Source organism: Clupea harengus, unplaced genomic scaffold (genome assembly GCF_900700415.2).
Source record: "Clupea harengus unplaced genomic scaffold, Ch_v2.0.2, whole genome shotgun sequence".
NCBI lineage: Eukaryota > Metazoa > Chordata > Actinopteri > Clupeiformes > Clupeidae > Clupea > Clupea harengus.
This window is the reverse complement of record NW_024880415.1, coordinates 12,501-24,979: the sequence shown is the minus strand read 5'-3', so window position 1 is coordinate 24,979 and position 12,479 is coordinate 12,501. Positions and strand designations below refer to the sequence as shown.

The window sequence follows — 12,479 nt, the reverse complement described above, 5'->3', positions numbered from 1 at the left end:
AAGAAGAAAGAAGAAATCTTTATCAGAATTTTGCAAGTGGACTGCAACACCTGCATGCTGTAGAGAAACATCTGGATTGTGAAGATGCTTTTGTGATTTACCAGTAATATTCTGTCCCCTGCTCGGACGTGTTGTTCCACGTGATTTGTGAGTAAATTGTCCTGATTTATTTGGCACAGCGCTTCTAATAAAAAGGAGATTAGCCTGGAAGTGTTCCCGGTGCCGTGGTGAGACCAAGGAATTAAAGGATCTCCACGGCATGTTAGCGGCGACTGAGGGAGTCCTGGGGGGGTCAGGAAGGGGACATGGAGTGGACAGCGGGGGCGTCCCTGATCACCCGATCCGTGTTATTGAATAGAAATCAGCCATGAGAAATGTGGTCCGTCTGCAATCTCAACATCTGCACTGGCCGTGAGAGGCAGGGAGACTCTGCACACAGAACCTGCCGAGAGCTGATTTATTAGCCGGGTTTGTTGTCTGACTAATTATTGCAGGGAAGTTGTTCTTTGTGAGTAAAACCGATGTCATGGTTTTTTTTGTCTTGGTTTATACGGTAAATGGTTTGGTCTGGGATGGCGTGACTCTCTGGGTGTTACGCTAGGAACAGCATGACATGATGGAGTAGCAACAAAGGGCAAAGCTAACACACTCAGGGCCAGAATGAATCTTTATATGGTGAGACCAGTCAGAAGCCAGACTGCTGTATCATGCTGGAGCAGCACTTCCACAGCCGCCATGGAGAATAATAGCTCAGACATGGCCATAATAAGAAGTGACCACCACAGGCCAGTCTGAAAAACAGAGCGCCAGTCTCTGATAAGGGTCTGAACAAACACTTCAGATGCTCCCTCCTAACTGGGGAAGTTCGGTAGTGGCTACTGCATGGCCTTATCTCAAATATATTACTTATAAACATAATACACTGGACTGCTGGCTTTGTTTACAGCAGACAAACTCAGACAGGGTAATGAGCAGAACAGTAGAAGCCAAATTCTCTGGGCTGCATGAATGAGTTGCATTACTCTCAGTATTTGTCAATGGTTGTATGTTGGTGAGCTAGCAGATGAAGCAGGTGTGCTGGTTGTCAGTGCAGTGGGACGCCAGAACGGAATGGGTGTGCTAAAAGGATGCCGCCACTCACTTGAAGCGGCTCCTCTCATCTCGCTCAATCTTCTGCAGTCGCTCCTCTCTCTCCAGGCGCCGCCGATCCCGCTCTGCAGCCAGAGACTCCTGATGCTGCCGGTAAGAGGACGTCAGCAGGCCCCCTAGTGTGGATCTGAGACGAGAGAAAGACAACTATAGAGTTAGAGCGTTTTCATGATTAGCCATAACTAGCCGTAGATTAGCAGGGTTAATCAAAACTGGTCACATGATTGAGGTGAAGCCATAAGGGGATGCCATGGGATTTCACTGGATCATGTAGCTAGTCATTGGCTCATTGCTACCCTGCTTAGCATTACCTGTCTGTCTTGACGTCTGAGGGAGAAGGAGGAGATGAAGGAGCGAAGCGGCTCTGTGGGGTGGATGGAGCGCTGGCCACACAGTGAGACCGGCCAGGGTAGGGGGTGCCATGACCATGGTGTCTGTGAGGAGAAGATGGGATGACATGCTGCCAGTTAGGTTCCCTTATTTCAGTGGCGTTGTGATTCCGTGAGTAAAACAGTACAAATTCAAAAAGACACATTCAAATTGTCATTTGACAGCTGTGACTGCATCCTGAGAGGGACCTGTGAGCAAAGGTGGGCTTCTTTTCTGACAGATATCTTACCTGGCCGGACCAAAGCTGGCCCTAGACATACAGAAAGCACATGGGGCCTGTGCCTGTGCTACATCTGACTGACTGTAAAGAGGAGACAAAACAGGAGAAGAGACAGAAGAGAAGACACAGGAGGTGAAGACGGATAAGAGTGAGTCTGGCAAGAAGGGGCTGAATGGGAGAGGAGAAGCATAGTGGAGGGCGCCTCTACAAACATCGACAGCAAGTGAATCAGAGGACAAGTTTTCATAGCGCATGACGTACAGAGCCAGCTCAGGGGAGTATGAGAGAATTACACAGGAATGCCATTTAGTATTTCCAACGCGCCAGGAATCGGAGCTCGCATCAAACGGTTTATCATCAGTTTACTGATACTCCTCAAAACATACATGGAATCGTCACCATGAAAAGCCATAGCAGCAGCGTTATTAATGGGAGGCTGCAATGTGACACTGATGATGGCCAGATCTCAAAGGTCAAAATGAATGCCTCCTCTGTATGGCCCTCCCCAGCTGACTGCAGAGACAGTTGTCCTCGGTTCACTTTACCTGGCGGATCAGGTTGTCCATGCTACTGTGACAGAAATGGGGTGCAAACATGCATGAGATATGGCCGTGCCTTCTACTTGTCAGATCACCGCTCTTTTATACGCCGTGGACATTCAAATGATTTCAAATGTGAAACATGCTGGCCTTTATATACCGGCTTTAATTTATTGGCTTCTCTGGGCTTTAGAAGAGATATGATGCCACAATCAAAGGCAGATGCTTTGTAAATGTCAGGAGAAGTTAGGAGTCTTCCCCAGAAACATCCTGCTTTCCAGCTACTGGCCCGAGGAAAGACCGCCTCTTTGATGGAGTCCTATGCATTCTTCCACATTACACAGGAATCAGCAACAGGGGCCTACCAAGATTTATTAGCCCCTGTGTAATTAAATTACTCATCCGATGCTTTTCCAAACTGGTAAATGTTTGGACTGCTAGCCCAGGTAAGCCACATCTTTTAACAACATTGATTTGTGTTCTTTGTGAAATTGCCCCCGAGGGCTAAGAGAGAGAAACAAGCTGCTGGGGATCCCTGTGATTGCCACATGGTGCTGCCTGCTGTGCACCTGAGCAGCGCTAGGCACACACACACGCACACAGACACAGGGTGGACATGTGATGGACTGTGGCAGGTTAAAGCCTCTCTCGGTGCTCTACCTGCAGGGCTGCTCTCTAGACGGGCCCCCCGGGCTCTCAGCCTGGTCCTGGTGCGCGCTAGGGGAGCGGGGGAGAGCCATGGGGGGGAGGTGGGAGTGAGACTCTCTGGAGGAGGCCCCAGGCGGGCTGTGGAGAGTGTCTCTCCTCAAAGACGAGCCAGGAGAGGAGGGAAGAGGGGAGCCAGTGGCCAGGGGAGGGGAGCGAATCGGGGCGGCGCGAGGGACCCTGGTCACCGACCTGCTTCGTGGCTCCCCCACAGTCTCTGGAACACTGGGGAGGAGGTTGACCATGCACTTAAAAGGCAAACACAAGCTAGACGCCTCCTCTGGGGTGGCTACTGCTGGCGGCACTGGCAATGCCCCACTAGAACAACAAAACAGCAGAGTAATGAGTAACTGTTGATGGTGAACTAGGGACAAGTACTAAACACAAAGAGACCTATAGGTATCTCTATAGGCAAAGCTGGAGTGTAAGCATACAAGCACATTACAGGATTCTGGGGTCTTGGGATTCTGGTAGCTAAAGAATCAAGGTGCTCCTCACAGAAACTACTTTTCCCAGAATACCTGGCAGTTCCCTGTCTAGAGGGCTCTGTGACCTGAGGTTCCTCATCTTCCTCCTCCTCCTCCTCCTCCTCCTCCTCCTCATAATCCTCCTCCTCCTCTCTGTGGTAGAAGGGAGGGATTGAGGAATGGATGGATGGAGGGACAAATTAAGAGTATGGGGGGAAAGAGAGTTGGGAAAGAGGATGAGAAAGGAGACACAGAAATAACATGAAAAAGACAACAACAGAGGACTAGACAAAGGAAACAGATTACTCTCCAGAGAAACACACAATTACCATTGAAATCTCTTAATACACATCCAGCTGGATGTGTGGTTTGGTGGTTTGATTCTTTGTTTCATTTTTTCTGAGTAAGTTTTGTATGTCAATTTGTAGAACCACAGTAGAATTCTGTTTAGGACCACAGTAAAAATACCGTCCGTTAGGTCAAAAATAGTTTCCCTACAATGTCTTCCCATGCAAAATAAGTGAAATGTAATCGACATACTGCTTAATACGAGCTGAATTCTGGCTCACTGACTGCTAGCGGGACTTAAAAATACTTCATCCTTTATACTGTATAAGGTTTATGGTCATGTTTGTACAGTTTTAGGGCTCCTGAGTTGCCAATCTAACTCCCACGCCGGACTGTAAAGCATCCGAAGGCATTGTTGCTATCAAGAGTCTCTCTCTGTGGGCTGGACTTTATTAGTGATATGGAAAGCACAGGCGCTCAAAGGCTGCTCTCATTTCCTGTGGTGAGCTCTCAGACGTCAGGCTCATATGACCGACTCAAGCGCGATCGACTATCTGCTGACCCAGGCCGCTGCGAGGAACCAGCTTCAGACGCCATCCTTCAAAACGCTTGCCTGTCACACTTAATAGAGGCTTCGATTTGTCTGGGGTGGGTCTGCGAAAAAAAGGAGCACGGTGCAGTGAATGATGAAGGGCTAGGTGGATATATGGCGGAGGGCTCTGTTGTGGCCAGTTTAAACAGCTCAGCTCCTGTCAGGCTGTAAATCTATAGCTCCATAATATACTGTACAGTAGCATGTGCTGAGGCTACAGGGCTCACAAGAGTTCAAGGTCTCAACGAGAGACTGCGTGGCACTCAGAGAAATAAAACAAAATCTCCGGTTCTGATTTACAACGCGGGCAGCCGAATTGTATATGTTCTATGCGATCTGTATGATATGTGTTATGGAACTTTATGTTGCATATGAGTGTCTTTGCAAAAAAAACAGTGATTCAAATTCCACTTAAAACATGGCAGAGCGACGGTGCTGAAAGATAATGATAAAAGACAGCGGGGGGAGAGAACAAACACGCCCTGCGAGCACCTAAACTTGGAGCCGGCCTTGAGCCGTGATAAACCACATGAAGCCCCGAATTCCACCCACTGACAAGTGTGGTTTCCACCCCCTCCCCTCCCCCCTCCCCCCAATCACCTGAGACGTTCTGCTCAAAAGGAAAAGCGATATGGCGAGGTTCCCTGGCGCATTCCTCCAGTGGGTGAGCTGGCCTGCGCCCTGACCACAGCCTGAAGTAACCCTAGCGGAACTGCGGAGAAGGATTAGTCTGCTGACAGTGTTTACCCGACTGCCAGACTCTACAGCAGAGAGCCGCCGGCCGAGAGAGGTTAGGGGGGGAAGCATGGCCTTTCACACAGTGGATGCGAAGACGGCAGCGCCTCATGCACAGAAAAATGCCAAGAATGTAGGCATCCCGACCAAGCGAGTAACTCTCTTTTATGGCCAGGCAAATCATAATTTTTCATGAATATGAGATCAGTTTAAACTGTGAGACGAGACCATGAGAGCAATGCACCATTCCAGAGAAAGGGATGCTGAGACCGTGAGAAAGGGCCCGTGTTTCCCTGCTGAAGCTAAAGCTCTACTGACAATGAATGGAGGATGGAGAGGAATGGACAAGACACCTGACAAGTTTGATCCATTCTTCCGTGTTTGAATAAAATAGTTTATAGGGTACATATGTTTTCACAGGGTGGGTGGTTGATGACATTTACAATGACTTGTGTATAACACATGTTGAGCACATGATTTTTTCCCTCCTTACTGTCTTCTGTACTGTATCACCCATCCCTCCTTTTTTCTGCCTCAGCATTCTTGTCCTCTTTCTCCTGTCTCCTCTTCTCAGAGGGTCGAGGGTGTCTCCTTGTCTTTCTCACCTCTCATTGATGTTCTCAATCCTGGACCCGTTGAACGTCGGGAAGTTGGGGCCGTGGCCGTGGTTGCTGGGCGACGCCGGGGCAGAGGTGTGGCCCTTGCCGTTCTGAAGGGAGTGTCTTCTGCTGCGCCTCCTCTCCAGGCCCCGCCTCTCTGGGGGCCCTCCCACGCTGGCCCGCCGGCGGTCCTTACGGCCCGCGGGGGGCGGCTGGGTCTCGTCGTCCCCGTCCTCGTGACGCAGGGCCATCTGAGAGGGCACAGAGACGGAGGAGGGCACATGCCACCTTAAAGTCACCTCAGCACACACACACATACAAATGCTACATGCACACCAATGCTCTTTCTAAGAGAGTTATTTAAGTGGTTTCCTCTTCTTCAACATTCTGCCTACTACATCCTAGTGGCCGTAAATGGGGGCTCCTTGTTAGTTATGCTGTTATCATCACCTAACAATGAAAGATTGCTGCTGCCTAACCTCATAGATGTTGAACTGCTCCACCAGGTCAAGGTCGGTGCCCTTCCTGTTCAGGTGCCTGTGTGCCATGGCTTCAATCCCCTGCTCCTCCAGGCAGTCCACCACATCATAGTAGGAGTCCTGATCAGGGAGCCCAGCCAGGGTCTACCAGGAACAAAACACCATTTCAGTCTTTTAGTTTGAATTCAGGAATATATGGGTTAGTGTTTAGAGAACGTGGTTATATATCATAAAGCCGGACATAAAGTGCACAGAGTGAAAGAGATGCCTCCACCTTGTTTATTAGAGTCATGGCATACACCAGCAACTCTGTGTCCACTCCATCCTTTTCGTCCAGAATCTCCATGGCATTTGACCACGGCTTACAGCCTGCAAACGGGAAGCACACACTCAGGTCAGGTAGATCCACTCATAGCAGAGAGTACACACCCATCCTCTCCATAGCACAGTCCACACCTAAGAGACATCATGGCTCTCAACCTACTCTACCAATGACATCTAGCCTCACGGCTGGGATTATAGTGAGCGTGTGTGTGTGTGTGTGTGTGTGTGTGTGTGTGTGTGTGTGTGTGCGTGTGCGTGTGCGTGTGCGTGTGCGTGTGCGTGTGCGTGTGTGTGAGGTAGAGGTGAACACAGGTAACGGTGATGGTGGAGGGACAGAGAGAAGGAAAGCAACTGAGACGGACCCGGCGAGGCTGAGAGTGTGGGCCCGGGGGTTAGGGTGAGAGGTTGGTATTTTGGAGGAAAGCAGGCATGAGGTAAGGGAAGGGTCAGCCAGTGACACACGGATCATGTTCTTCTCAATTATGCAACACAATCAGCAGGGGTTCAGAACTGACTTTTATTTCTCTCTCCCTCTCTCTCTCTCTCCCTCTCTCACCCTCTCTCTCCCCTCTGAAGATGCAGGTAATCTGACCACACTGTGGGGGAGAGCCGTGGTCTGCTCCAGTCGTATCACACATGAGCGCTGCAATGTGTCTGGTGTCTTTGTAACGGGAGCCCAGAGGTACAACACACACGTCACCCTGAGCTGTGACCCCACACTGGCAGAATCTGATACGCCTCCGCTACTACCACATCAACACGATCTTATAAAGACAGGAACGACAACGCGCTCGTTTTCGGGTAGGGTCAAACATTTACGAAAACAGACCTTGGGAGGAGTTACGAAAAGCTACAGTCAGGGCGCCAAGATGGTGTTCCACCGGTGTGTGTGTGTGTGTGTGAGGCTAACAAACATCTTGTGGTAGTGTGTGTGTGCCGCTGAGAGCGTTCATCCAACACTCACCTCTCTTGGTGTCCACGGCGCTGACGGCCTCGATGAGCAAAGACGCGTTGGCCTCGGTGTACTCCACGAACACCAGCAGCAGCTTCAGGGCCGTCTTCACCACCAGACGGAACTGCACTCAAGGAGAAAGAGAAGCTCTTTCAATGTTACACAACCCCAGTGACAAACACAGCACGCTGGTGTTCCTTTTTAAACCCCTAACATATACATATAGTACATGAGCATTTATGGTTTCCATCTACATTTCAGACCATGCCTACAGATGATGTATTAAAGAGTGTGTGTCATAGTTTGATAAGTTCAGATATCAGTGAGTAAATGACACGACATTTCTTCTGTGCGTGGCAAAGACTTCCTGCTTAGTGGTGTGGAGGCCTTTGATAACAGTTGCAGGCAGACGGAGAGGAAACTAGAGAAGGTACTTCATGCCTCCATTCTGACTCGTTTTTTTTTGGGATCCTGTCATTATTGTCTTATGTAACCGACAGCAGAGCATTAAGCCCACAGAAATACTGTTTTATTACTGTATGAGCTGTCAAGGACAAAGGAGAGTCCTGTGACAAATTTATAAAGCAGCTAGCTTTGGGTTCTACTCTCCTGTAGCCTTACAACAAAACGCACACATACACACACAGGGTATCATCAAAACTCACTTAAAATGGAATTTCAACAAAAAAGGAGAGTGACAAAGACAACAGAGAAGAGTAAAAAGAAAAGAAGGAAAAATGAATAGAATAAGCAGAGAGGAGAAACAGTGAGCAGTGAAATGGAATAACAGGCAGCAAGAGGGAGATCTGGGTCTAATAAACTGAGAGCAGTCTCTGTCCTGATCAAAACCATCCTGTGTATTCCACATGTGGCTATTTACAGGAGAGAGAGAGGGAGAAGGAGAGAGAGAGAGAGAGAGAGAGATAGTGAGGGCGAGAGAGAGAGAGAGGGAGAAATGGAGAGATGGGCAGAAAAAGAAGGAAAAGAAGAGCAAGAAGAAGAAAACGTCAGGAAACGGGAGTAGAGGCGAGAAGAATTGGTTTGTGCAGGAAATGCACGGAACCAATCTTGCCACATACATAAACAGACACACACTTAGGAACACACACAGGTATGCACACACACACACACACACCACACACACACACACACACACACACACACACACACACACACACACACACACACACAGACTGCTGTAGGTCCAGCTCTCTTCACCTTAGATCCGATGAGGGTGTAGAGCCACTGCACTGTTTCATTATGGCTAATCAGGCCATTCATTCCATCCACATACAGCATGATCTGCCCCAGGGCTGCACAGAGAGAGAGAGAGAAAGGCAGAAGTTAAACCATGATATGCCATTCCACTTTTAACTTAGACAAAGTGTGTATGTGTGTGTGTGTGTTTGTGTGTGTATGTGCTCATACACATCTGTGTGTTACATGTGAGCAATTTGTAAGTACATGCATGACTGTGTGTGCGTGTCTTAGTGCTTCCCTTGCTGGTGATTTTGGCTTTGAAGGGAGCCTTTTAGGGTGACTCACTGGAGACTCAGCGGCAGTTAAGCATGGTGGGGTCGTGACCTTGCGTGGTTACCCGCTTAGACATGATTTGGGGGGGTGGGGGGCTGGGGGGCTCTTTAGCCAAGACAGTAAAGGACATCCTCTCCTCACCACTCATCCCCCTAACCAGGAGTCTCTCAGCAGACTCTCAGTGATGGACAAGTGTGTCAAGTCCACAGGCACAGAGATGGTGACACCCCGACAGTAAGGTGCTGACAGACTGACAGACAGCTGAGGCAGAGTAGGGGAGAGTATGGTGGACTCCACAGGCAGACCATATGGTGGACCACATTCTCCACAATAATCAAAACACTGTGGAAATGGGTGGAGGGTTTCTTCCTTTACATCAAAATGGTACAAGTTTCTGTAGACACAGGACTCACACACATACACACACACACACACACACACACACACACACACCACACTAACACACACACACACACACTAACACACTAACACACACACACACAAACACACACACACACACTAACACACACACACACTCACACACACACACAGACATGCAAAGACTCAACAGGTCTGAGCACACACCGAGGTGAGCCCTCAGCCATCTTTCAGCTGCCTAGCAGGGAAAATATTTGAGCAGGCCGAGTCAGTGGAGCATGACATGACTTCCATTTGAAACAGGACCCATAAATAAGACTGGAATCGGCCTCGGGGGGGGCTCCACGGGAGGGCACTCAAAACACAGGGCTTCCGTTCGACACAAGAGCACACAGAGGAACAAAAGAGCGCTCTCTGAAGGGGTCACACACACACACACACACACACACACACAGACACACACACACACATACACACACAGACACGCACACACACACACACACACACACAAACACACACACACACAAACAAACACACACCCAAAAGACAGAGTTTCTCCTGCTTTCTCTTCCTGTATCACAAAGAGCCTGATCTCCTGGAAGTCTGACAAATAGCTTCTTCACACGTGAATACGCTAAACGAACCCATTAAGTGAATGCCATGCAAACATAGGCTCACTTCCATAGCACAAATGGTGACTAGAGATAGCTAGATTATAAATGACATCACCCAGTTTACCAGAGTACTGCTCAAGCCTATGTCTCCCTCACCAAAGAAACAGACTTTCACGCACAAAATGTCATCCAAGAGGAACCCTGAACAATGCCTTTCAAATTCCCTTCCAAAGTAGTGCTACAATGTGATCTATTGCTCAGCATTACACTGTTTATCCATCTCTGCTTCACTATACACGTGGCAGGGGTTGGCCTCAGATCGGTTGCACAGTGAGTGTGCCTGCACAGCATCTCCACCATGGCACTTTATACTGCCCTGGCACTGATGCCACCTTTCATTTGAGTTTTTTCAGTTTCTCTCTCTCTCTCTCTCTCTCTTTCTCTCTCTTTCCCTCTCTTTCCCTCTCTCTGTTCTTCTGTGTGTAGTCTCACATGTGCATTCTAGAAACACGAAATGTGCCATGTCAAGCCCAGGTGCAGCTCGCAAAGAATTTGGAAAGCATCCAAGTCGAAGTGATGGTTCATCTTTTATCGATCAGGTCTAATTACTGTCGCATGTCAATGGTGGCATTCCACACACTCTTCCTCACTCACTCATGCAATACATTCCAGTACACACACACACACACACACACACACACACACACACACACACACACACACACACACACACACACACACACACACACACACACACACACACACTCAGACATGTGCAGACCTAGACATAGACACACACACACACACTTATCTGACAGGACTTGCTATCACAAAATTCCACATCACAGACTGTTCATAAGAGCGTGACAGGCATGCCCGTTGAGCTGATAGAGTGCAGATCTAGAGCCAGGGAGCTCAGGCAACAGATACACTCTATAAGAGTAATCAGAGACTGCACAGGTGGGAGTGCTCACAGATTTCAACTTTATAACAGAGAGAGGTCACCATTCAGAGACTTTGGGACAGACAGAGTAAGGACCCTCACTTTTACCCTAGACAGTTTTTTCAGGCAAAATAAATCATTTATCTCGAAGACAAAAGCTTTTTTTCAGTGTAGTCGCTTTGCAACATAATCATGTCCACTGGTGGAATCATATGCAATAAGAACTGGGTGAAGTATAAAAGTCAACAACTTTTACAAATGACATAGTAGGAATCTGCTGTATATAAAAGTATGTAAACTTTCTGTTTCTCATTTCCTGCAGTTTGTGAGTGGAGAGAGCCCTATCTCCAAAGCAAACACCTGTAATCAGACACACGGCTTTGCACCCGACCTTCCAGCTCCTCAATTATGCTCAACCAGACCAGGGAACCGTTAAAAGGACACGCAATTCAGTTGTTTGCATTCAACACACTGACACTTGAGATGGAGTGATTTCATCTGGCTAATGGTTGCTTTTGTCACTCCAGCCTGCCAGTCCAGCCAGGAGACTCAGGACTGGCCAGCAGACTGAGGAGAGACTGCTGTGGGTCAGTGGGCCTCCTCTGTGAGGTTACTGCGGTGATAACAGGGCTTTACCTCATTCTGCAAAGTTAGTGCCACATTGAAGGCAAAACTGGATGGAAGCATATGCCTACATACACACATGCACATGCATATGCATGGGCATAGGCACACACACACACACCACACGCACACGCACACGCACACGCACACGCACACGCACACGCACACGCACACGCACACGCACACACACACACACACGCACACACACACACACACACACAAAGAGAGTTAGCTTCAGGAGCATGTGCAGCCTGATGCTGTGCAGAGCTCTTCTGGTTAGCAGACTTGACGCTCGTCCAAAAATGTGGGACCTTGTTTCAGTAATCAAGAGTACTTTTTTATGCAGTACCTCACACAAAGAACAACACTAACAACAGCAGCCCTCTCTGCGCGGCCCGTGAGTAACGAGATGCTGGCAGACAAAAGCCTCTTTTTCAAAGCAGCGGCGATTAGAATGTAAATGAAAGGCTCTCGGAGGCCGAGATTGGGAGGTGAAAGAAAGGAAGGAAGGGGAAGAAAAAGAACAGATGAAAAAAGAATGTTTATGTGAGGGAACTTGGAAGTGTTCAATAAAAAAAGAAGACTGGCATTCACGTCTGACTCTCACACTCACAATCAGCTCTCCCTCCCTCCCTCCCGATCACTCACTCACTCGCCTGCTTGCTCTGCCCGGAGCTGTGTGGGACTTTATCAAAGGAGTGTTAATGTGTGTGAACGCAGGCCGAGACAAATGAAACCCCTGCACCCCTGAAAACTCAAACACACACACACACACACACACACACACACACACACACACACACACACACACGCGGACTAATACTGACAGTGAGGGAAAGAAAAGAGGAGAGAGAGGGAGAGATTCTGAAAAGATGTTGAGGTAAGCCAGCCAGGGAGGCTTAGAGGAAGCTTGTTCTCAAGCCTCTCGACCACAGCAATTACTTGTGC

At 48.7% G+C, this 12,479-nt stretch overlaps 1 protein-coding gene across 1 annotated transcript in view; it reads right to left on the bottom strand.

Annotated features, from left to right (window-relative positions):
* Positions 1 to 614: 614 nt before the first annotated feature.
* The window catches only part of LOC122132086 (FH1/FH2 domain-containing protein 3-like), a 23,365-nt gene continuing 11,500 nt past the window's right edge, over positions 615 to 12,479 (bottom strand). Inside the window, exons 2-8 of the mRNA XM_042706854.1 lie at positions 8,658 to 8,752; positions 7,452 to 7,563; positions 6,438 to 6,532; positions 6,164 to 6,307; positions 5,691 to 5,935; positions 1,461 to 1,583; positions 615 to 1,276 (exon numbers count right to left, since the gene is read on the bottom strand). Coding sequence (XP_042562788.1) covers positions 1,138 to 1,276; positions 1,461 to 1,583; positions 5,691 to 5,935; positions 6,164 to 6,307; positions 6,438 to 6,532; positions 7,452 to 7,563; positions 8,658 to 8,738 — 939 coding nt within the window. The 5' untranslated portion in view covers positions 8,739 to 8,752 and the 3' untranslated portion in view covers positions 615 to 1,137. The remainder of the gene's footprint in view (positions 1,277 to 1,460; positions 1,584 to 5,690; positions 5,936 to 6,163; positions 6,308 to 6,437; positions 6,533 to 7,451; positions 7,564 to 8,657; positions 8,753 to 12,479) is intronic.